Genomic DNA, 25,935 nt, shown 5'->3' with positions numbered 1-25,935 from the left:
AATGGAGGCTCATTTTTCCCTATTGGACTAAATCCAACAATCTAATGTTTGACATCATTTGCATAACCTAATTGTAAATTAGTTACAAATCTACATTGTATTCTATAATTTACCACTTTTTCAAACATAATCTAAACATTTTGAAATATTAGAGTTTTTTTTTAATAGAATATGAAATACTACAGGATTATCATATATTCCTCCTGTTTATTACTGTTATTAATACTTTTATTAAATAGGAAATTAAAATTAGGATTTTCCTCAGAATGAGAATGAAATTGCTTTACTCTTACTTTGAACTAATGCAAACGTTTTAGGATAATAGATTAATAGTTCTAAATGTTACGTAACTGACAACAGTGACAGGTGTTATTTAAAATAAGATAATTATTTCTTCATCATTAATTTTCGAAAATACGATAACATAAATAATAATTATTAAACAAAGATGGATGTTAGCTAACAGCGAATCCAGGACTCGTGTTTCATCTTATTTGGGACTCATCAGCTAGATGTACCTGCATCTCAGAGTTGATGTTCACTCTGGGATTCGAACCCAGTAACGTCCGCTTCAAACGTCATCACGTCCTGGATTCGACTGCTAGCCACTACTTGTCTTTGCATATAATGCTTGTGAATTAAGGAAGTATTGAGGCAACATGCACGGGATACACATATGGTAATAAAAGACTGATCAATTGAAGTCCTAAACATCAATAAGAAGTTTCAAACAAACAATATCCAATGAATTTAATAATAATTATTGTTATTGGTACAAATTTTTTTAGAAGTAAAAATAGTAAACTGCTGATACAATTAATCATCCATTAAAGCTCTATAAGAAAAACTCATTGAAGTCGTATATATTGCATTTATTTTTCTAATAGCCACAAACGAAATGAGGTCGAATGCAAGTTTTAACAATTCCGCGAATGTGTTATGAAAATTTGAACTCACAATGGTTACAGAATTATACTAACTAAATATACTGCTAACAGTGTCTTTAGTTTAGATTAAACGTTTACTTAGAATAACATTATAGTAGCAATAATGAACGTTGTGGTTTCGTGGAGTAAAATGCTATAATATAAAAAGTTTGAATGAATTATATGATGTGAAATGTCAACTGACTACTAACAAAGTAGATTAAGTAGGCTATTTACATTAATATAGAGCTGGACAAAGAAATGAGCTAAAGATTAACCGTAAAACGTTCTTTAATTAGATTAGAGAAACTTGACCCAAATGAAATGATAAGTAATCTGAACATGCAAGGTTGGTTATTAAAGAAAAATCACAGTAAAAAATTTTAAAGACCAATCGGTAACTAGCAGCAAATAATGGATTTAATTAAAGGTAAATGTATTGTCTAACTGAATTCCATAACAATTCTCTAGAAGTTTGCTGAAAACGACGTTTTAAAGTGTTTAAATTTATTGGCTACATCACCACTTTCAACATAACGATATGCTTAGCATTCCGATTAAAAAGTTTCCTGATGCTATTAACATTAGTATCCTACTTAACAAGTTTGCAGTTCTAAATATTATTCTACTTATGTTCAAATTTCCGCGCAATTCCGTGGATTAGTTGAGGTTAGACATTAACGCCGTTAGATGCCGGCTCAATGGTCTAGAGTTTAGGCGTTCTCACGAGAGACCGAAGGCCCTGGGTTCGAGTCCCACGAGCAGGATCGTGGATGCCCACTGCTGAGGAGTCCCACAACAGGACGAAACAGCCGTCCATTGCTTCCAGGTGTTCAGTGGTGGTCTAACATTAATCGGTTCATGATTTCAATCAAAAAGTTCAAATTTTCCCTTAAATAAAATATTTTGTTCCTTGTATTGTGAAATAGGCAGATAATTTTAATCTCTGAACCTGGTATACACTAATAAGCCATTCTTGTCACTTATTTTCTCCTCACTCCCATAAACAACTCATCTTACAGATAACAGATACTTCTGTTAAGTTTGTAAATGATATTTCTATGTATATCCCAGTAATTTTTTCCTACATGGTTGTGAAATGTTTGAATTCTCATCTAGTCTGATTGTCAAACTGATACATTTGACCTTGATAATATAAATAATTCATCTTATGCATTAGTAACGGCTTTTCAATACAAAATATACCGTGTTATCCCTCATGGTGAATTATTTTTAATTGTAATTTCTATTCGTTTCATCATGTTATCATAAAGTAAAAAGATTTTCTTAGTTGCTCAGTGAAGGTAGATCAGCAAGTTTCTCATTTATAAATTACCAAGTGTAAATTTGCAAAACGTTTTTCCCCAAGCATCTGGAGTAAATTTATCTTGATGGTATTCAGTGGAATGAAACAAAAACGTGCTCCTCGGATAACAAACATTTGTTGATATCTAAAATGGGCTATCTCAATTCTACTTTTGTTAATCAACATAGTTTTTTATCATTCAAAAGCTGATGATCGTCGGAAGTAAACTTTCTTGTCATAGTGCTCAATATTATTCATGTCATTTGTTCACGGTACACAGTGAATTAAATTTATTTCTGTGTTGTAGAAAGTCTGACCTCCTAATTTAAGTCATTAGTTTGAACTGTTCTCTATTCTTTAAGTAATAATGTGACTTAGTATATTTTGTTCGACACTCCATTCAATCAGTTACAGTATCGGTTACACACAGTTTTCAAAAGAATTTATTATTGTTTAACCAAGTTAGAGAGATAAAAATACCAAGACGGCCGATCTTATTATTAAACTATTCATTTGAAATCTTCACTAATCAGTTTATATATCCGGAAATACTGTTCAGTGGTATGCATTGAACGGCCGTTAAGATTTAAGATGGATTCAAGAAAAATAGTTAATGTTCTACTTCATCAAAGTAATCCAAAGTGTAACGGAGAGCTGCTTGAATGTAGTGAGAAATATGAACACTTCAGAGAGTAAACATAATAGTTTTTAAGCTAGTATTCCAAACGAGGGATCAGTGCTATAAAATTAGTGATAATAGACTACTAATTTTCTATATTGTGATCATAAATGTTACTTAGTACAAGGATTTAGAAAAGATAATTTATAAAAGACACTTTAATTTCTAATTAATTTGTGCTATGAATTTAATAATTCCTATATAAATAAACTCGTTATTCATTTTTTACTTTCCTTATTGTGAGTATTAGCTACATTAGCTGTGTAAATAAATACTACTGTAAATAATAGACGGAGGAAGAAATAACACCAATACTGATATGTTCTGTTGTTTGCGCCATGATGCTTGTTGTGTCTTCTTGATTGCTATCATTTGAGAAAATAGACACATTAATACATCATTGTGTCTTACAAATTAAACAGTATTTTCCTGGTATCGACCATTTGTCTTTGAGTACATTAACTTTAGAGTTCATCACTTTCGTCCAGTCAAACGTTGATGTTTGAAAAAATTATATATCGTACATGTTGGGGTTCAGAACAATGATGATAGAATGAGAGCAGATGTAACAGATCGATTTTTAATGTGTTCGATACTTTAACGAAGTATTTATCTGTCACTAAGCCAGTAATTGCTGATATGATTATTGGTTTTACCCCAGAGTTTTTAGGAAAACGACTTTGTTTGATGAACTTTCTGAAGCATGTCATTTGTCAAAAAATTGATATTCGTGCTTCATTACACTGTATTTCCTACCTGATTACTTTTGTCAGATCATAAAAGTATTTTGGATCAATTTCAAGATGAAATAACGCTCATTAACATCACTTAGTTCTCTATATTTTCATGATATATGTTAGATGTAACACAGTATGACAAGTCAATTATCGAAGCCAAATACTGAGGTCCCTTGCTGAAATATATTAACGTGGTTTGAGATTTGACATTACCTCAAACAGAAACATTGAATCTCACTCATTTCATAAATTAATTAATGAAAAATGATTTTTAACTTTAATTGTGATACTAATCAATGATGGTCAATCATAAAGTTCAGATTTTGACCGACATTGACAAAATTAGTAATAAGGTAAACACGGGTTTTAACAAAGACATATCTTTTGAGGCATGAATAATTAATTCTCATAGTTTACACCATGAACACATCCTATTCCGGCAACGATTGAAAATTAGCTAGGACTAGACGGCCATTTAGTCCTAATATGGAGATCCTCATCATATCCGTGAGCATACTTGAGATCCAACCTTCAGGTCTCGACAACCTATTAACCACTGAGCCTCTATACATTGTTTCACATGATTGTGCAGTATCGCGAATTGATTTAAGTTAAACATATACACCACAGGATGCTGGCCAAACGGTCTACAGGTTAAGTACTCGCTGAGAGTTCAGAAGATCCCAAGTTTTATCCAAGGCAAAGACGTCGATACGCCCTATCGAGGAGTTTCGTAATAAGGCGAAACAGCTAGCTAGTTTTTATCAATTTTCAATAGTTATCTTACTAGGTTCAGTCGATGATGTTGGCTTAAAAGTCGATAATCTTCACAAGTGCTCTAGAGTAATTAACAATTATTTTTTTGATTAAATCATTTATATTTTTTGAATATATGGTATTTAGTGTAGAAAATAAAATCTGCTTCTGTTTTTTATGCAAAATTAATCATCAATTTTAATAATTGTAATTAATCTAATTGTCGTTCAAGACAAGGAACAATTGCAATTAAAAATGTTAGGAAAGTAATTGCACTTCCAGCTAATAAACATGTTGATGGATGAGGTATTTTTCTGGTTCCATAAAACTGAGAATTAATATTAGCCAATGTTGCTGCAGTCATTGCTAAAATAACTGAAATAAATACGAACAAAGAATGAACAGAAAAAATTAGTACTGACAGATATGTATTTTTAGTGTAAGGTTTTAAGGAGATTATAGAATTTGTATAGACTTTATATCACACGACTCAATGGTCTAGAGGTCAGCGTTGATGAGAGAAACTAAGGGTCTCAGATTTGATTCCTTGATGTGGATAGTGGAGAAACACGTCTGAAGAGCCCCATGATCGGATGAAATGTCCACCCAGTGCCTCCAGGTTTTCAATAGTGATCTAACTAAGATCAGTTCATAACCTGAGATCTATAAATTATGCATTTCACTAAATATATCTTTTGTTCTGCAAATTCTACACGAATCTGATACATTTATATCAGACAGAATAAAAACAGACATAGAGTTGAGCATCAGACTGGATCTAATATTGTGTTCAGATGTTTGATTTTCTCAATCACAGCTTACGTCAATATACTGTGTTATGCTACCAAAAGCAAATGAAAAGAAGATATAAGTAACAAAGATATAAATTCAATAGTTTCCAATCGTTTAAGTGATCGCTTTATTACCACTTACGACATATTAATTTTCAGTTGTTGAGGTATCAATAATCAATCAAGGAGCTGTGGCATAAAATCAGAAAAATCACAGATCAATTAACATAAGAAATAGAGTGGAATAGAATTTTTCTAATATTTCATTTTATTCTATTCATATCACTGAATAATTAAGATTATGTCTGGAACTTTTATTGGTAAATATTATTGGTTAGAGAATGGATAATTATCAAGAGTCAACCGTTTGACATCTAACCCTAGTCTAAGATGATAAGATGCATACAATATAAATCAATTTCGTGGTTCGCAACAATTTCTTAGGATAGTGTAATGCTTATTGTTCAACGATGCGTCTTTCTCCTCTAATTCACATTACGTAAGCATTTTTATATTTAATGAAATACTTTATTAGTATCAAAATATGTTAACTTGTTGGTTTTCTTTCCAATAAAATTTTCAAATCGCATAAATCAAATTCATGCTTTTTCTGTTAGGTTTGATACAATATATTTCTCAAGTAAGTGAGCTGAAATGTGAACCTGGACAAAGTATAAGGTTTTATTAGCTAGAAAACCATGACAAAAGTCAGCGAGATAGTCGCGCACGCGATCAATATGATTACCTCTGTACCAACCCAAATTATTTATCGTTTTTTATGGCAAGATAAAAACTTACACTACTCAAATTATTATTACATTTGTAATTACGGTGACACAATTCATAGTATCGGTATATTCATTGGAATTAATTATACTGTTATTCCATGAACGAGATTACCATTGGCAGATGCTGGCTATCTGTGTATAATCTCTGAGAATCGGTAAAATGAAAGTACTTTAGATAAAAATTATAGAGTCTGTGAGCTATAATGGTGTGATCAGAAAAATGTAATTTACAAAGTGTGTTTTACTTTAGGAATTCAACCTTAAAACGAAGATCTAGTACAAAAACGAAGTGAAATATTAACAGAGAATACAACCAACAAGTCGAGGTGACTGCAGTAAATCTGTTCATTAATTACTGAACAAAGAAGCTGTTACACGTAAAATTTGTCTTGTTATATCTTCATCACCAATGGACCTATTTTAATGCCGACTAATATACAATCAGAATTACAACGTCAAATTTCATTTTGCTCAAATTGTGACCAATAAACTTTTACGTTTCAATCACCTTCACATCACAAGTTAGGATGCTTTCTAAATTCATAGAACTGTGTAAATATCCTGGTTCAACAATTCGTATTCATGATGTTAGATGGCTGGACAAATTCAAATCGCTGTGATCAGGAATCATGATGATAATTTATATTCAGAAATTTACAACAGAATACGAACCAGTTTACGAGCGTTACCAGATTAATAGAAATTGTTGGATAATACTTAGTTTACGTCATCTGGATAAATAGGAATCTCGGGTAATTTCTCCTAGGATAAATTTAGACTAACAAATTTTAGAAAATGAATCTGATGGAGTATATAAAAATCCGACTGAAATGGTGTTGTAATATAACATTTGATGTTTACTTACAGTTCAAAATAACAGCGGCTACCAGGACTCAGTAGCTAAGTGGATAACGCGATGGTGTTTGAAGTAAACGGTACTGATTTCGAATCCCAGAGTGAACATCAACTCTGAGGTGCAGGTAAATCTAGCTGACGAGTCCCAAATGGGACGAAATGAGGGTCCTGGATTCCACTGCTAGCCACTATCCATCTTTGCTTATAATGCCTGTGAATTAAGGCAATATCGAAGCAATACGCACAGTATGGAGATATGCCAATAACAGACTGATCAATTGCAGTCTTAAACATCAATGAGAAGATTTAATTGAACAATATCAAGTGAATTAAAATATGGGATCAACTAAAATGAACTTGTCTTTAGTTTCCAAATAATTCATTAAATACTTTTGGTATCAAAAAAGGTATACACTCTCTATAGATTGTGTTTGAAAGCTTCTTAGCAATAAAACTATCAATATGCTTATTCACATCAATTTACTGTGTCCGTTCACCTATTTAGGTCGTGAGCAAAGTTGAGAGACACTCTCGAATAGAATCAAATATGACAACGCAAAATTTGAGTTAATGATGATGTCTAATTATGGTACGATTTCATATTCGAATATTTAGTAGCTTCTTACATTTAAGCTAAACTCGAGAGAACAATACCAATACAAAAAAATGCCAGATTGTAGGTTTCAAATATTACTACGCATGTGTGAGGCTGAAGTTCCATAGTCACTAATTGGGGTAAAGTCAACACTCTTTTTTTGAGTCATTAAAATATCACAGAAATTGGCCATCATTCCACATTAAAATATTTAGCTAGTGAGTTAATCCTAATCAAAATAACAGTGTATTTTACTACAGAACATAAAAATCAATATTCAATTATCAATACTATACTGAAAAGATTCATTATCTTTCATTAAAAGTCATTTGAGGACAATTTAAGTTACATAGAAAATATGATTAATTAACAATACACTTACAACTTAGAATTATGAGACCAAATAAACATTTTGTACATAATTTTTGATATTTATTAATTATAAAAAATTGTATCACATCAATTATCATTGCAATTAGAATTGTTCCTATTGCAAGTATACTGAATATTTGTTGAGCTAAATCTTTAGCTGATTGATTTTTTGCTAAATATTTGAGAAAAAGAAAAAAAAACCAAATAAAATGGTCATGTTTTTTTTCTCTTGAAAAAGAAGAAAATTAGATTTTATTTAATATAATTATAGGTTTTGCTTTTATTTTTTATTATTTATGAAAATGATGAAAATAGTTGTATGTGTTCAAATATTCCTGTTGTTTATTTTATGGACTGACTTTTGATCTCTTTACGAACGTCACTAACGTGAAGCCATCAGTCTCGAGCCCAAGACCGATAGATCTCGTGAGGAGGGGTCGTGGATGCGCACCGCTGAGGGAGTCCCACAATAGAATGAAACACCCATCCAGTGTTTCCAAGTTTTCCATGGTGGTCTAGCTTAAATTGACACATGATTTGAACTATTAGAATCACTGTTAAGAACAGTTAATAAAATTTATCCCCTTCGCATAGGTCAATGACTATTTAGACTCAGTAGTTGAGTGGATCTTGAGAGTTTGACGCGAAGGTAATTAAATTCGAGTCATGGTGTGAATATCAACACTGGAATGCAAGTATACCTAGCTGATGAGTCCTAAAGAGGACGAAATGTGCTTTCTGGATTTCATTTTCCATTTATGATTATACAGAACACTTTATGGAGAATTTTTAAGAACTAAAAATAAAACTAACAGTTCTTCATACACCACAAACTGTTGTTTAATCCAATTATTAGAGTTTTACGCTGGTACTTCAAAGTTATCCAACGGTCGGATGTTCAGGTTGTTTAGACAACTGTAAGTTGTAATAATGTGTATATATTTGAAGCAAAATATGCTTTATTTATCACTTACCGACTATCTATTGATAAACGACTTGTCTTGATTGCTAATATTAATATCTAGATTTCTGTATTCTTCTCGACTTTCTGAATATTAGTTTTTAAGGATCAATTATACTAATCATCAATGTGCATATGCTAAGATTTAATTAAATCAGCTGAAATAAAGTTAAATGGCTGGGATTATTTACAACTATTCCATATGCATAAATGTCGCAGCTTCACACTCAGAGTGGATGACACAATCATAGTAAGACGTTAAAAAGAAGTCTTTATTGAGAATTACCTTCTAATATGCAGTAGTCATCCATCAAATCAATATGTCACTCATATCTATTGAATGTTTAACAAAAGTTGTACAAAAAAAGCTTCAGTTTGTTTTGATTAAAACCAATAAAATACAGCTTATCCAAACATTTATATGTTCTGAATGTCAGATATTACTCAACTTATGATATGTATATACACTGAATTCTGAAATTCTTTTACAGTGTAACTTTTCAGTTTAGTATTGTAGTGTGAGCTACTTATATCCACATAAGTAGTTCTCGTTCGCTACAGTATAAGCTCTCATTTCGGCATTTAGAAAATAAATCAAAAACGAGATGAGAGATTGTTTTCTCTTCTTTTCATTTAGTTTTACATCACGAGATTACATTAATGTAAATGTATTTCACAATAATAATAAAATTGTCACTAATTAAATGGTAGTAGGCTGGATAACAATACCATAAAGTCAAAAGTATTTGTGAACATAACTGTGAATGATTGGTTAAGGAATAAGGAGCTAAATTAAAATAAAATAAACTTTTGTTAATCAAAATTCCACCTGTAACAGTCTATTTTAATGTAAATATGGTTTTAAAAAAAAGAAAATACGAACCGAACATTCATAGTGTTATTTAAACAAATGAATTTTTTACATAAGTTTTGACACTAATGACAGAGTACACTAAGTTAATTTATTGTTTTAGTTATAATCCACCGTACTATGATAATTTGCCTAAACATTGGAAAACATCGTTATGTAAAAAGAATTCATCGATATTTAAAATGTAGGATCTAATGACTATTGAGTAGTGACCAGTGTCACGTTTGTCTAGTCCTTTAAGCTGATCAAATCCAATCTATCAAGTTTTAACGTAACCAACAGTTTATATGAATCAACATCGTGTGAGCTATATTGTGATGTTAGCTGGTTAAATATAGTCTCCAGGAAATCCTGGACATAGGTTACGTACTATCTGACAATTTTAAGGAAAGCTTAGCTGAAATCTTCTAAGAATTAAGAATTACTGTGGGATTCTAACGTACATTACCCGGTTTCACTGTCTGAGACGTTACCACTAAGCTATTTAGGTTGCAACTGGTTTTCTATAGAAATGGGATATTTACAACTGACTGATCTCTAAGCAGTGACCAATGTCATACCAGAGGTGTAAATATCAAAAGGTTTATAGATTCACGCAAAAGTAGTGTCGCATATCAAGTAGTTGTATAACCAATATGTAACGTGATCATTCATTGAAATCACATGATAAAAAATATCATACATAATTTACAATGCTAATTACATAAGTATTAGACAGTTTAAACGTTCTGTTGATATATGTAGTCATGTAGACCAGAATGGTTTTGGTATTAATTAATGCAAAAAAATACAACCTGATACATTGAAATGATCAAGTTAATACCATACTCACAAAACGAAGATATTGCATTTTTTATGAGAAGCTGTTTTTGTGAAAAAACAAGTTTCATTTCATAAATTAAACGTAGCAAGATAAACAGAGAAAACCAAAAAACTTAAAAACGTTGTTTCATCTTGGTGTTGAAATCGGGAGTAGAAAGCATTCACTGTGTCAGTGGGGATCAAACCCAATATCACATTAATTGTTTACAAATTGACATTAACATTTGTTATTTTTTGAAAGTATATATGTAACAGCCTAAGGGGGACGAAAATCTTGAAAATTATGTAAGACATTTTTGTATAAATCTATTGCATTATCAGATAGAAATCTGACAACTTCTAGACTATTTTTGTTTCCGGTGAAAAAAAGTATTTCAATCAGAATACCGTATGTTAGAGATTGTATTGAATGATTAAAAAATATCAATTACTTTCTTCCTTGCAGTAGTCACCAATCAATGTTGCGGCATTAAAATGGTTCCCCCTGCACCTGTTTCTGATCTGTGACGAGAACCATATTCAAAAAAATAAGTTCATAAATAAGTACATAGTTATTATTGCCATAATACAATAATAACAAGTTTATGTAAGATTCTTTCAAGTGATCTGTTAGAGTGATCATTTGTAATTATCATATAAGTGTACTCGTTATATTGCAGCATTTCAACCATCATTTTGGCGCTAATCCTGACAATATGAGAAGGTTAAGTTGAACGTTTCAAAAATATCTCTCAACATTGATCGACTTGTAAGAAACTTAAATTTTGTAAATTAACCATTAAGTCGATGGCATTATCTCAAGTTTACCAAAGAATCTTACTGAGAATAACTCAACTCCAGCTACTTGTCATAGATTTTCAAAGTAAATTTAATAATTTTTTTCAGTACGTTTCAGTCAAGCGTCAAAAAATAAAGTTTTTCTGGACGGCAGATAAATTTTAACCTCAAACTTAAACTACCTACTTTAGTCACTGCCTATATCACAGTCATCTAAGTGACGGTGATCTCACAATGGTAACTTAAGCATATCTTAAATATTTCTACTTGTCAATGAAACGATATATGTATTTAACTTGCGTATTTCATCTAATAACTAATAGAACTGACTACTTTAACATATAATAATTATGATGTGCAAACTGCTAAGGAATCTTTATGTATAACTATTACTCTGTTGATTGGTCGCTTTTAATGATGCAGACAGTGACAGCAGTTATCTTTTCTTTACATTATATCTCATTGACAGCTTAAAAACAACACAACAATAGGAGTTCGGTCAAAATTACATGAATTCATATTAGCTTATTGAGATTCTTATTAAGTGCCCACGAAATATCACATAACATTTTCAGCAAATCAGAAGGCTTTGAAAGCGCAGCAACATAGTGTAGTAAATGTGTAAATAGAAATAAAGGATTATGTCAAATATTTCAAATAAATATGTTATATACAATAATTGGTTTAAAATGTGTATCAGGATCGTGGTAAACTACTACTGTAAGGCTAGAATTATGAAGTTATATAATTTAAATACAGACTAGTGTTTCAAAATGTATTTCGAATGATATCGCATCTGTATAATGCAATACGACGATGAAGGTTATCAGAACTATATGATACATTTGTGCAGTACATTTTGAATGACGTGGTCACAAGTATATACTTGTTAAGGAACTATACACGTAAAAATGAAAAATCAACTAGACAAATTTGAAGGTTAGTTGAATCAAAATAATTTATGTGTAAACGGCACTGGATAATAAATCAGAAATCCTGGGATAGGTTAAAGGTAAGAGTAAACTCCTTTTGAGCACATACACGAAAATCCAGTTTTCGTATTGGCATGACTTCAATAAACCTAAGTATACCCTGTTGTTTACTTTTACATAACACTACAAAGGCTGATTTGATACCAGCCCTATAACTTGTTTCAACTAAACGTATCGCAAAAGAAGAAAATATCTGTCTTTGCTGTAATCCTATTTGACCATTGGAGTTTATTTGTTGTCGTAGCCATTTAGATATGTGTTCAGCCACCCTTACTTGCAGACCACATCTACTCCTCCCTATGTAGGTATTTCCTTACGTATATGCAAACTGATAGACGCGATCGGTGGGATGTGACACAATCATTCACGTACATTCTCGGTTTCTGAGGAAACCTAAACCTTGACTTTTCAACAGTGATGAGTTGGGCTGCATAAAATGTCTTAATGTTAGTAAATTTAGGTCTTCGTTTCAACATACGACTACATGAGTCACCTCTGAATGACAGGGTGATATAGACCCAATTTTCGGGTGTCAAAGACATACTAGGTCTCGTCATATTTTCGCCTTCCTATCAGTTTATAAACTTTAAAGAATAAAGATGTTTCATCAATATTTCAGTCAAAGGCTTTACACCTCCCTCAATATTATATTCAGTGAAAATACGATTAGTTCTATTGAATAAGCCCTTTATTAACGCACGTCTGTGCTAGACAGGGCAATAACTTTGAAAACGAAGATACTGTCTTGTTCATGTTGGCTTTCTATATATGGAATGTTTGGTGGAACCATCATCTTCTTCTGCCTAAGAAGAGGAGTCGAATGTTTATTATCTGAATTTATCAAAGGGATTAGTTATTTTAAATGGTATAGTAAACAAGGTTTAGACTAGTTAATCAGTCATTTGCTTTCAATTGCTTTCGGTTATTACCTTCTTATAACATTAATTTGGGCTGGAATTTTAGTATACAAACATTCGATTACATTCGATTAAATGGTCACATTTCATGCGAATGTCATTTTACTTACTGACATTCGACTAATTAGAGGAAGGCGATGTTTTAAAGGCAAAGAAGAGAACCTAAGAAGTTTAAATTATTGAATAAGCTTTATCTAAATAAAAGTATCTTCCTAGTAAAACAAGCACCAAATATGAACTGTAAAATATCTTTACTTTAGCATTTGTTGTGACTAATCCTTTAGACCGTTCTGAGCTTAAATGATTCAGTTATTAAGATCAGTGTTAAATAAAAATGTCACACTAAGTTTGCGGAAATAAGCTTAGCTTTTTTGATTGAAACCATGAACCGATTGACGTTAGACCACCATTGAAAACCTGGAAGCACTGGACGGCCGTCTCGTCCTATTGTGGGACTCCTCAGCTTTACTTGCATTCGTAATAAAATGATTCTCATGTTACTACATAATCTAACTTAACCCTATAAGGAACTAAAGAAGCTTCATTGTTTAATAGAACAGGTGGAAATATTTGTACTAAGATGGATCGGAACTAATAATCGTCACTTGTTTAGGACTTTAAATTTTATCCCTCATTATTCGTTCGTTAAATGACAATTAACTGATTGTCATACTGTTTTGGTTGAATACTTCGTGCCAAAATAATGATTTTAGTTTTCTGATGTGTATTCAATTATGTTGTCACAAAAAAGGGAAGTTTTAAAACTGATTCATTGATAACCACTTATTCAATGGTATTATAGTCACTAAGTTCTCTAGAAATTTGAATGGAATATTCGATTTAGAAAACTCTGTGGTTTATTCAAATATTCACATAAAAATACACACCAGTGTGGCCTACATACACAAACTTTTAACTGGTTTCAAAAGTTTTTTTAGTAATGTAGCTAAACATTATGCTAAGCATTGTATGGCACGTGTTACTTATCTGAATGGTTTATATGTAGGGCTGCAAACATGCCGTCCATACTAGATGCATAAAAGTCTGACATTACTGAAATCGAACAAACATAGCTTATCTAATATAATACACTCTAGCTCACAAACAAATGGATTAATACTATTTCATATGACTTGTAGTGACTCACATTTATCACGAGAACACGACTGGTTTAATAAAAACAATTATTATTATAACCAACTGTACCAGTGTTTGTTTAAATGTGCTTTTGTTTGACTGTGCTAATGACAGCTATATTGTGCTTCCATTCTTATTCTTACACTTTGATTGTGACTTCGCGCGAATTCGGTTACGTTCTGTAACCAAGCTTGTATCCTGGCACGATCTCGGTATCCTTAGGATATCACGAGATCGCCAGCAAATATGTCTCGACTTGGTCCATTAACTGTCTTCTGATATTTGGCTTCTCGGGGATTTTATGGATTTATTTGGTTACGTTCAACCTTCGCCTTCTGATTTACTTGGCACGTGTTTCTTTGTAGCGGTGTTCATGGTCAATCCCGACTCGACGCCACGCTACAGACTCTCCTCCTTGATATATTTTCTTTTTGCGGATCAGAAGAAGTTGGAAAATACCCCTACGCCTAAGACTCATGCTAGTTAGTCCTTGACAGAAAGATTTACCTGTAATCTTACGGGAAGTGATCCTCCTAGGGGGAATCTAACCCCAATCAAATTTTTCACCCTGTTTTGAATCATGTAGACTAGTGACCAGAATGGAACGTGATCAATAGAATTTGAACATCACTTAGAATTAGAAAAACATGACATTTGTCTTTACTCAAAGACCAATCAATTAATATATAAATATAATATTTCTTATACTGGCAAATCAACTTACTTAAATTCATGTCAAGTTAGTAAAAAAAACAGGTTATGTGTATGTAGGAAGACACAATTCTACTTTTAAAACTTGAATTTGAATTTGATTAATTAGTCAATTAAATGAAATACACTTACCAAATAAATTATCATCCATGATAAGAGATGTTGCTAGAAAGTATAAAGATAAGAATAACGCTACTAATAAAATGTAATACGGTAATCTAACAAAGTGTTCTCCATGTTTATGATGTATGTAATGATTACGATGTTGATGGCGAGAACCAGAAAGATGCTCTGATTGTAATGATGACGATTTACTCTGCATTTTCATTACATAGATAGGTATAAAACTGAAAAATTAGTTCGTTTTGAGGTATTCATCCACACCATAGTATTAAAAATTCAATAATATAGTTGTTCATCGATTTAACATTACAAGTTATCCAATCACAATTTATCAATATAGAATGTATGTGTGTAAGCATGTGTATTGCCCTATTTGTAACTGAGAAACATAAAGGTGACCAATGTAACTTAGTCATTTTGATGAATTATATCACAGACACTATAATGATAACCAAACTCTATATATAAAACAAAATTAGACATTTTTACATCTCTTTTCTTGAAAAAAAACATTCATTTCTTTCAATGGTTGTGAAATCAACTTTAAATTGACCTTTTAAATTGTTGAGCTAGATATCCAGTCTATTTTCAAAGATAAACAATAGTTAAACTGTGATTTCATCACATACGTTATATATATTTCAGGTCATTTCATCGTCTTATGTAAGTTAAATATTCTATTGAAAAATGGGAGAACGAAAACATCATATTACGTATTTGTCAAAGAACTTAATGATCGAGAACCTGAAGAAAGATGGCAAGCCGAAATCAAATTTATGAAAAACAATCAACCACTTGACGAATATGGGAAGGGTGAAGAAGAAATTTAAAGTATGGAGGTGATAATAACGAGTAATTAAAATTGAGGAGATGGAAAACAATAGAAAGATGTATTAAAAATCAAACTGCCGTTTTCGAAAATCACTTTTTAGAGCAATGAAAGAATGGTGGCTTGCACACATTATTTTACGTACAAAATTCGGTTTTGAAAAGATGAATCGCTCATATCTCTGATGTGCATAAGTTATCAAGTTGCTCTCCTCCTAAACCTGATTATTCGACTGAATAAATCATTCTATGAAATTTTTCAAGGGAAGCAGTGTGACCAGAGTTCATAAGCAGTTCTAATATCGAACTGCTGATTGTTTACATTTGTCTTTCGAAATTCAAGCAGGATTATGTTCGGAGGTGCGTTGGGGAAGCACTCGCTTTGTGTGGGCGATTTCACTTACTCCATATGAGCAAGTAAACTCATCTATACACTTTGAAAAGGCAGGGGTTTATTTTTAACATAGTTACGAATAATGGAAAGATGATGCAAAGTTTAACAGAATTGAAAGATTTACACAAATATTTCATCAGACGGTTTTCCAAAAATTCCTTCACTAGTATGATCCTTGAACCCAATGCTCATGAAGAAATTCTTGAGAACTATAGGAAGTCTAGCAGATTGCAATTTCGATCTCATGTTTCCCTCAAAAATAACTTGAATAGATAGCCGTTTTTGATGAATATTTGTTAGAGCTTGGATAGTCTCTCCCCTAGTATGTCTTCGCAGCACATTCACTTAGCCCTTGATAATAAAGATTTAATTAGGTTTTGCTTTCTGTTTAATTAGACTAAGCTGTGATAATTCATGTATTGTCCATTCGAAGTTGGTCTTAGATATACTGTTCCTTGCAATTTACTGTCTATCTTTTCATTAAATAAGATGTGGGGGAAATGAAATTCAGAACTCAAATCTGATTTCAATGTAAATTTAATTGATTGGTGAGAAGAATTGAACTTATCTTTTATGGTATTGAGGTGGGTGTTTTCATCATAAGTAATAAGACGTAATCTATATCTCTCTTATAATTGTGAGCTGTCAGTCATTGACTGAAGTACTGTATTCTTAAGACGTGATGAAACAGTCTTCTAAGAAGGGACGAGTGGTTAACCTATGTTTACGCCGTTAGTTTGCCTGTAAAACTCAATATTGAATCTGAACTAAATTTTGAAGGTAAGAGTATCCCTCTTAGTGTTTTAAAACACCAATAACAAGTCTCTTTTCAACATGATCACATGCGAAATAAATGGTCTCTCTTAAAGGAACATCTGGGAAAGTGAAGCGAAATCTAATTATATCGTTTTCATCCTGGTTACATTGAGATCAACAACTGAATGGACAATGTGATATGAGTCTAGTGCTCTATTTTTTAGTGCTGGATATGCCTTGCCTTTAAAGATTTACAACTGTGTGCCAAACAATTAATGAAACAGTAAAGGCCAACAGAGGCCGACTTTGGAAGTAGGTGGGGTCTGTGTCAGATCTTGGAGAGACTATAAACTACCAAAACTGCGCTGCTTGTTTTCAAATAAGTAAAATTTCCATATCTACTTCTCCATATGTAGCAGCGATGGCTGTGCAGTTTATTAGCTGTCTACAAAACTGTAGGGCCAGTGAAATATCTCTGAGCCCTAGCCATAGCATCCGGCAGTTGGGTCAGTGAATATTGAACAGGTCATCGATCCTTGTCAAGGTCAGGGACGACCAGTGCGCATCATTTAATCGTACGCCATGGACGGGCCCTTGTGGTGGTGGTCGCACATTCGCTTATACTTATTCTTACCAATATATTTCCGTAATAACGTCCTTTGTATCGTTCGGTCTTCAAAACGGCCATAGTATTTTGATACTTCGAAAATCTAACACACGTTAGATGCTGACCATGAGTTGTGAGTCCGAAGTTGGCTGTTGGTCAAACCATTCCCGTCTAACTTTAGTAGACCCCAATCATTTTGATGTAGATAATCTATGTTGGTGATCTACAAAACCATGCATTCCTTACTGAAGTTGATGGAGTGCATGTCTGTTGTATCACAAAGAGCCATACGTGACCCACATCCAGGACAAATACATTAACTCTTAAAATGTGTAGTAGATCTGGATGCCTGTCGTTATGCCAGCAGTGCCTCTCGAAACAAAAGATGTTGTTACCAAAACCTATTGCAATAGTGTATGTAGCTGATAGGCACGTTGTCATGTATGACTGTCCTGGCCCTCATCATGATATGGTGATGCCTATTTTATGTGGAAGGCAGTTCCCAGAAAAGCGGATAACAGAGTGGGCTTCTTCTGTGCTCCTAAATCAAAGTCACATGTTTCATATGTGTTTTCGGTGGCACATCACGAGGGAACAAGAAGCAAAGCAGACAACGCTCACGAAAATTGAAGTTGAGCCTTCTATGATGGAATAACTAAGGCGTGAATACTTGTACTTATTTTCTTTTATTAAGTCAATTCTTTGTCAAGAGCATTTTAATAAGCTCAATAAAACAAGCCCTAGTATGGAGTTTGTAGGACAATGAACGTATAGATGGAGGTAATTTAAAAAGGAGCAGAAAGTTTAGGATTACGTGTACTTTTTAAATCTAGCACGGAATACAGTGTTCGAACACACAAATAACTCTCCCTCTTCTTTTGTCAGGACTATTTCAGTTCATTCTTATTATTATAGCTTTGTGGAGTCATCAGAGAACTCCGTGTTGGTGTAACTACCCAGGTTTGTTTATGATAGGACTCCTCGGTAGGAAGTGAAACCTATTCAAGGCTACAGAAACGAGATAAAGAGGTACTTGGCATAAGAAACTATATTTAATATCATTGCTTAGTTGTATCCCGCTAGACCATAATTTAATAAAATGTCCTTCCCTTCAAAGATGAGTAGATTGAAGTTATCTCACCGATCACCTGATCTGCTGGTCAGTGTCGTTGCCCTTACTCCTTTTGTGATGTCAGGCTTTTTTATGTTTGTAGTATGTGTGAATGCTGCTCCAGCCTAAAATCCATGTTGCACACGTTTTGGGAATGAACTGACTCTAATAATTCAACGTTTCAAGCAAATGAAAATGGCTAAAGTTTTGTAGTGTTATTTAGATTTCCATTTAGTAAACCACACTGCTATGAAGCCAACTAATGGATTAAGTTACAATATCGTGGTCAGATGGCATGTGGATTGGAGAAGATAAGGATATACGGCAGATAAAAGTATATGAACGAAGAGTTTGGTGTTGCAAGATTTCATCAAAGTCCACAATGTTGTTGTGCCCATTCTTTTCAAAAGAGACAATAATCTCGTAAACCAAGTACAAACATGAGTGGTCAATCTAAAACATAAATTTTACGAGGACAAACTCCAACATCTGAGATTATTGCAATTGAGCTACAGGAGAAAAAGAGGCGATCTGGTAGTGGCTAACACATATGGATCACCATCTCTCTCTTGTACCAGCACTATCTGATACAAGTTTGATAACTTAACATGCACATCGCTACCTCATATCAGTAACTGATATCCATGTCCCTTATTATCACTATTTTCTTTATTATTTTACAATTCCGTCCTCCTACACATTAAAAATTAAGTAAATCATTTATTTATTCCTGAGACAATCTCCTTCTCTCAACACTCAAATTATCATTTTACTAATTTACTGTGGTGTTTGAATGAACCAATGATACCTTTGTACTTGTTGAATGCTTGATTTCGAATTCCAAATACAATACATCCGTTTGTGCTTGTGTCTTACTTCTTAATTCAATTGCGTTATTTCTGGGACTCTTAGTTCGTGCTATAATTCAATTAATTCAAAACATTATATTGGCGTCGCGATGGAGCCTGCAATGGAAAAGTTAGATATTCATTCAACTCCTGAAGCTTTTGAGGATTACTTGGAAAGGTTTGAAATCTGGAGCATGACCAAGAAAGATGTTAAAGGTGAGAAAATTGTGGCACATTTTCTGACATTCATTGGGAGAGAAGCGTACAGCTTATTAAAAACTTTGGCATATCCAGAAAAACCTATCTCACTCCCCTATGCAACTCTTAAACAGCTATTATTAAGTCATGTAAATTGCACCAGTTTTGAATGCCGTGAAAGTGCGAAGTTTCATAAGATGGTTCGTCAAAATGACCAAAAGGCTCGGGAATTCACCCTTGAATTACAGAAACAAGCTGCCAAGTGTAATTTCGGTGATCAACTTCATGTGCAACTGAGAGATCGATTGATTGCAGGAATTAACATACCGAGTTTGGAAAGAGAGCTGTTAAGAATGCCAAACTGTTCCTTTCAAGATGCTAGAACTGCGTGTATTAACTACGAAGCAGTCAATGAACTTGATATCCAGTCGATGAAGATTTCTAATACTTTGCTTAGTCGTCGTGATGAACTATAATCTCAGGGTCAATCAAACTTGCGTTCATTTAACAGTGATTCCTATTCCCGTGTAAATATGAAAGGTGTTTCAACGACGAATTACAAAGCAAATCACAAAGGTGAGATGAAGTTTGGTAAATGTTTATCATGTGGAAAGTTTCATGCTCGCAATTCATGTGTATTTCGTAATGCTAAATGTTTTAAATGTGGTAAGGTAGGACACATTCAGTCAGTATGCAAAGCTACTGTCCATTTTGCTTCAAGCTGTACTAAATCTTGTAATTTAAATTTCAATAATTCGGATGTTTCTAGTGATCATTTGTCTTTGTCCACTATTTCGAAAGGTAATGCTCATATTCAGAAGCGATTATATACATCGCTTGGTTCATTTCATGACTTTATTCTGGACACAGGCAGTATAGAGTCCATTATTTCATTCAAGAACTTGAAAGTTTTAGATCCTAACGTTGTTGTACGACCCACTGAAGTATCAATATTGGGGATTACTGGACACAGACTGCCCATACGAGGATGTCGTGAATTGCTAATAAGAGATGATAATTCTTCATACATACCTTGTGAATTTTTAGTTAGCGAAACAGGACTGTCAATATTGGGTTTAAAGAATTTGAAAAGGCTTAAGGTGGAGTTGTCCTTCTTAGTTTCTAAAGAAAATTCTGATACTTTACTTAAAGATTTGATAGCTATGTGTGCTAAGTGCAGTGGAGGTATGAAAATTAAGCCTATAAAACTTCAAGTACAGGGTGATCCCGTCTTTCTTAAAAGACGAATAATTCCTTATGGTCTTCGAGAAGCAGTACATAAGACATTAAACGATTTGTGTGTGAAAGGCATAATTGAACCAATTCAGTCTTCAGCATGGGGTACTCCTATCGTTACGCCACTGAAGTCGGACGGCAAGACCCCTAGAATTTACGGTGACTATAGATTAACTCTGAACACCCGTTTGTTGAAGCAAACGTGCACGACGGTAGAAGCTGAAGATATTCTAAATCGACTTCATGGTTCTAAAGTGTTCTCGAAAGTCGACCTAAAAGATGCTTATCTTCAAATTCCTTTAGATGAATCTTCATCTATTTTGACGACAATTAACACTCCTTTTGGTCTGTTCAAATACAATTTCCTTCCATTTGGTCTAAGTTGTTCTCCAGCCATATTTCAGGAAGTTATGAATAAAGTAGTTAGTGATCTTGAAGGTGTTGAAGTTTATCAAGATGATCTCATTGTTCATGGCTCTAATAAGGTAGTTCATGACCAGAGACTTATTGCTTTATTGCGTCGTTCAATTGAAAAGAATATAACAGTGAATCCAAATAAGTGTTCATTTTGTGTATCTAGTTTTGAATGCCTTGGATACCTAGTTGATGGTAATGGTTTTAGACCAGATATGAAACGACTAGCTCCACTGACTAATGCACCGTCTCCGAAAAATCTTACAGAATTACGTTCACTAGTGGGTGCTCTTCAATACTATTCCCGTTTTATTCCTAATTTTTCTTGTCGTGCAAATTGTTTATTTAATATTTTAACATCCAATTCATGCAAATGGAGTGAGGAACAAGAGTCATGCTTACGAAGTCTACTAAGTTTCTTCTAAGTAGTGATGTTCGTCGAACTTAATCCCCTAGTGTACATTCTGTGCTTATTACTGATGCATCACCTGTGGGAATTAGTGCAGTTTTGGAACAGGAAGGTAGACCAGTTATTTGTGTTTCACGCAAACTTACTGTTACTGAACAAGGGTATTCACAGACTCAGCGGGAAGCATTAGCTGTGTTTTGGGCAGTTAAAAGACTTCATAAATATTTATTCGGAAAGAAATTCACTATTGTTACTGATCATGAAGCTTTAAAGTTTATTTATCATCCCGAAAAATCCTTAGCACATTCCTCAGCTGCTATGGTTCAGCGATGGAGTATTGTTTTGAGTGCATATGACTATACGGTTCAGCAGAGAAGTGCCAAACAGATTCAACATGTTGATTACATTTCTCGACAGTCATTACAAGATGAACCTATTAATACTTCGGATTGTTTGTTAGTGCAACCTTTACCAGTGAGACGTTCAGATCTCATTAGAGAAACACGTAGATATTTTGGATGTATACTCAGTGCTATAAGGAAAGGTTGGAATGCTAATTTGAAACGTAGATTTCCTATCTATTTTTCAAAGCGGGATGAGCTATCTACTACTCCTGATGGTATTCTGTGTTTAAATGATCGTGTTGTCATTCCTCCTTCATTGCGTAAATCTGTTCTTGAAGATCTTCATAGTGGTCATTTAGGTGTTGATAAAATGAAATCCTTGGCAAGACTCACATGCTGGTGGCCAGAGATAAATGCAGATATATGTCGTACGGCAAACAATTGTGAGAAATGTCATCTATTGAAAAATCATCCTTCGAAGTGGGTGCCATGGCCAGTATCGTCTGAGGCCTGGCAGAGGATTCATGCTGACTATTGTGGACCATTTCTTGGTAAATACTACGCACTAGTAGTCATTGATTCTTTTTCAAAGTGGCCTGAAGTTTTTTTCACAACTTCACCAAATTCTGATTTCACAATACAAGCATTAAGAAAGGTGTTTAGTCGAGAAGGGGTTCCCATGGTGTTGGTGACTGATAATGGCTCACATTTTGCTGCAGATGCAGTCACTACCTGGTTGAACGGTATAGGGTGCAAACATCTATTTACTGCTCCCAGACATCCGTGTTCCAATGGTCAGGCAGAGAATTTCGTTAGGACATTAAAGACTGCTATTGATTCTATAGCCTCCTCAACATTTAATGAGCTGGAGAGGGGAGTAGATACCTTTCTATTGCAACATAGAAATGCCAGACATTCGGTGACGAAGGAGACTCCAGCGAAGCTATTGAAAGGAAGAATTCTTCGGTCGAATATGAAATGTTTGGAGTCTGCAGAAGTTACATACTATCGAGGAAATGATCTTCGACCATCTACGGGTATTGTTCTGAAGAATGTCAGAAAATCGATGGTGCGAATTCTAGACATCGATGACTTAAGTACACATAGTCTCCATGTAGATCAAATACAATTTCAGGAACCAGGTGAGTCAGTTCCAATTTCGATTGTTAATTCTAATGCTTATGAGCATATTCTAGATAATACAGAATCCTTATCCAATACAATGTCAGACAGACTCAGGATGAATTTGAGAAGATGAACGATTGATTACAAACACCTAGACTCCAATTTAAGCTGTGGTGGATGTGGTGTTTGAATGAACCAATGATACCTTTGTACTTGTTGAATGCTTGATTTCGAATTCCAAATACAATACATCCGTTTGTGCTTGTGTCTTACTTCTTGATTCAATTGCGTTATTTCTGGGACTCTTAGTTCGTGCTATAATTCAAATAATTCAAAACATTATATTTGCATTGCAACCAACTAGCCTCCTGCCAGAAAATGTGATAACGGCTGGTATCCATAATCCCCACTTTCCTAAGATAAATGCACTCACTCAACTACAAGATAAACAGACCCGCAAACAACTATCACACTGACTAGAATTAGTGAAGTCGAGTAGCTAGACCACCAACCATAGCACGTAACCGAATACCTAGGACCGTACCGAAACAACAGCAAGCAAGTGCAAAGAATTCAATCAGTTGGTACAAGCTCGTGACGAAGATACTGAATATATTTGCAGATAGCAAACCACTTAGAGCGAAGCTTAGGTGACGTTCCTGGTCTTGAACATAATAATCTTAGTGTAATGCATGTTACAATAAGACATATTGATCTCAAACATATCCACCTAATAGTTGAATACGTCAAGTTCATGATCGCAGCATTTGGTAAACGGCCTGGACAACTAATCGCATGAAACCCAACCTGGTAATCGTTATCTACTAACACTAGTCGCGAACAATCATCTCCATGCTTCACAATCACACAGCAACGTAAACTTGAACAGTACACCTCTACTGTTACTCTGCAAGGATAATTTGGTGGACAAATATTAATGAATGTGTGTAAGACTGAAGAGAAGTTACAATTTCAAACGTCTTGCCACCTACAAGTATAACTATGATCAGTTAGAACAACAGATTCTGACTATGTTGAACCTCAGGTACCATCAGTTGTAAACATGAATGTTTTCAGTTTCATATCAAGTGTAATCCAAATGCTGCACAACGCCAGTTTGATGTAAGTCTTTTCATGAGTTTATTGCAGTTACCAGTAATATCTAGCATATAAATAGATATACGTAAGTGTTCCTTGGTAAATTGGTCATTTAAGAATATGAGATTCGTTTTTTTCTACCACATACTTGCAAGTCCAACGCACTTACTAATCAGTGGGTTACTCAAATATATGGGTGTTGTAGATAAAATGTCACTCGATGTTGATAATAATAGTACTGCATCATTACACAATTCAGTTTTCATAATAATGAGGTAATAGAACTCTGAGGGGTTCCAAAAACTGCACAACATAACGTGCTAATATTAAAATATATATTGGATATTGGATAACTGTATAGCGGTAAACACACTTGGCGCGCTGCGGTGAGATATGTTTTGTGATTTTCAATATATGGCCACTGATCCATCTGAGAGTAGAATCTTCTTAGGATGAGTAGTGACATACAAGTCATAGGTAGTGAGCCCATACTATGCCGCTTATCTCAGTTTTTAAACGGTCGGTTATTTTAGTTATGTTTTGTAGATATTTTGTGTAATTATGACTTTGAGTCAGACCTAAGTCCATATCTTTGATATAAATAATAACGTGCTTTAGTTCGTCCCCACTAAAATTGTGCTGCGATAAAAACGTATTAGTTGGCCTTGTGTTCAGGTGGTATTTTTCGTAAGTTCTCAGCGATCTGGATTTTGGGATCTCATCATCATTATACATCTGCTAATGGACATAAATGTACATCCTGTGGTTGTTCAACCGATTCTGTCCATGACGCTGATCAGGCTGTCATATATATATATATATATATAACTTGCGGATGATTTTCAGAGCTAACAAGGGACGGATGCAACTTCTCGATCCCCTTAGCAAACAATCAACGGGGTTTTGTTATCTAATAGCCTGTGGTTGCGGAGTACCCACATAACTCTTCAACTGCTATGCATAATTAGCTGTCATGGGAACACCGATTGCGATTTTGAAATGTTCTCCAGGTCATTATGATTACTTTCTGTATATTAATTTCGCCACAGGTCGAGCGGAATTCCTCTTTATGGTTGATCGCATTCCTAACGATTTTTTATCGCGCTATTTTATTCGGAACAAGGTGCGGAGTTTTTAGACCCCAAATTCGAGAACCTTTGCTTGTCTGAAAGTAGTGTGTGGCGAGATAAAACTTGAACTCGCTAAAAGTGGATTATGGCAGTGACATACTTACTATCCAATCGACTTCGTTTGAGGATAATTTCCTGCACATCATTTCATAGATTTACATCCATTCGATTCTACCTTATATTGTCTTTCTTTGTAGATACGGCTGTAGGTATCAGTTTAAGGGATTCAAGAATAAATAGAAGCTCATTATCTAGGCCATAGGTTTTTTGTTAGGCTTTTGCTTTTTTTGAATGTTTCGAAATTCTTACTGGTTTTGCTAC

The 25,935-nt window shown here is 33.8% G+C and overlaps 1 protein-coding gene across 1 annotated transcript; it reads right to left on the bottom strand.

The window, feature by feature from the left end:
• Positions 1–4,284: 4,284 nt before the first annotated feature.
• MS3_00002881 (uncharacterized protein) lies at positions 4,285–15,321 on the bottom strand (the record flags this gene model as incomplete). Its single annotated transcript, XM_012945016.3, has 3 exons — positions 4,285–4,779; positions 7,816–7,977; positions 15,126–15,321. 3 exons carry the CDS (start codon positions 15,319–15,321, stop codon positions 4,616–4,618), a joined length of 522 nt encoding a protein of 173 aa, XP_012800470.2. The 3' UTR covers positions 4,285–4,615.
• Positions 15,322–25,935: the final 10,614 nt, after the last annotated feature.

The sequence above is a fragment of the Schistosoma haematobium genome, chromosome ZW, assembly GCF_000699445.3.
Source record: "Schistosoma haematobium chromosome ZW, whole genome shotgun sequence".
Taxonomy (NCBI): domain Eukaryota; kingdom Metazoa; phylum Platyhelminthes; class Trematoda; order Strigeidida; family Schistosomatidae; genus Schistosoma; species Schistosoma haematobium.
This window is presented reverse-complemented; position numbering and strand designations above follow the sequence as displayed.